Raw genomic sequence first — 1047 nt, forward strand, 5'->3', positions numbered from 1 at the left:
ATGGTGAACAACTTCTCCCAAGCTGAAGCAGTGGAACTCTGCTACGAGCATGTGAACGGCTCCTGTGTTAAGACACCTTACTCGCCAGGACCTCGAGCCATTCTGTATGCCTTCCTTGGTTTGGGGGCTGTGCTGGCCGTGTTCGGGAACTTACTGGTCATTACCGCTATCCTGCACTTCAAACAGCTGCACACACCTACCAACTTTCTGATTGCATCCTTGGCCTGTGCTGACTTCCTGGTGGGATTGACGGTGATGCCCTTCAGCACAGTGAGGTCTGTGGAGAGCTGTTGGTACTTTGGGGAGAGTTACTGTAAATTTCATACATGTTTCGATACTTCCTTCTGTTTTGCTTCTTTACTTCATGTATGCTGTATCTCCATTGATAGATACATCGCTGTTACGGATCCTCTGACCTACCCAACCAAGTTCACTGTCTCGGTGTCAGGAATATGCATTGTTCTCTCTTGGTCCTTTTCTGTCACCTATAGTTTTTCTGTTTTTTACACTGGGGCCAATGAAGAAGGAATTGAGGAACTAGTAGTTGCTCTAACCTGTATAGGAGGCTGTCAGGCTCCATTGAATCAAAATTGGGTTCTACTTTGTTTTCTTCTATTCTTTATACCCACTGTGGCCATGGTGATTATATATGGTAAGATATTTTTGGTAGCTAAACATCAGGCTAGGAAGATTGAAAGTACAGCCAGCCAAGCTCAGTCCTCCTCAGAGAGTTACAAGGAAAGAGTAGCAAAGAGGGAGAGAAAAGCTGCTAAAACATTGGGTATTGCAATGGCAGCATTTCTTGTCTCTTGGCTGCCATACATCATTGATGCTGTGATTGACGCTTATATGAATTTTATAACTCCTCCTTATGTGTATGAGATTTTAGTGTGGTGTGTTTATTATAATTCAGCTATGAACCCCTTGATATATGCTTTCTTTTACCCATGGTTTCGGAAGGCAATAAAACTTATTGTAAGTGGCAAAGTCTTCAGGAGTGATTCATCAACAATTAACTTATTTTCTGAGGAAGCAGATATAGATTAA

The 1047-nt window shown here is 42.7% G+C and overlaps 1 protein-coding gene across 1 annotated transcript; it reads left to right on the forward strand.

Moving 5' to 3' along the window:
• LOC132236438 (trace amine-associated receptor 9) lies at positions 1 to 1047 on the forward strand. The gene has a single exon (XM_059699595.1). It carries the CDS (start codon positions 1 to 3, stop codon positions 1045 to 1047), a length of 1047 nt encoding a protein of 348 aa, XP_059555578.1.

Source organism: Myotis daubentonii, chromosome 6, assembly GCF_963259705.1.
Source record: "Myotis daubentonii chromosome 6, mMyoDau2.1, whole genome shotgun sequence".
Classification (NCBI taxonomy): domain Eukaryota; kingdom Metazoa; phylum Chordata; class Mammalia; order Chiroptera; family Vespertilionidae; genus Myotis; species Myotis daubentonii.

Excerpts from the sequence above, each read along its gene's own strand:
- LOC132236438 (XM_059699595.1), top strand. The coding sequence starts at position 1 with ATGGTGAACAACTTCTCCCAAGCTGAAGCAGTGGAACTCTGCTACGAG.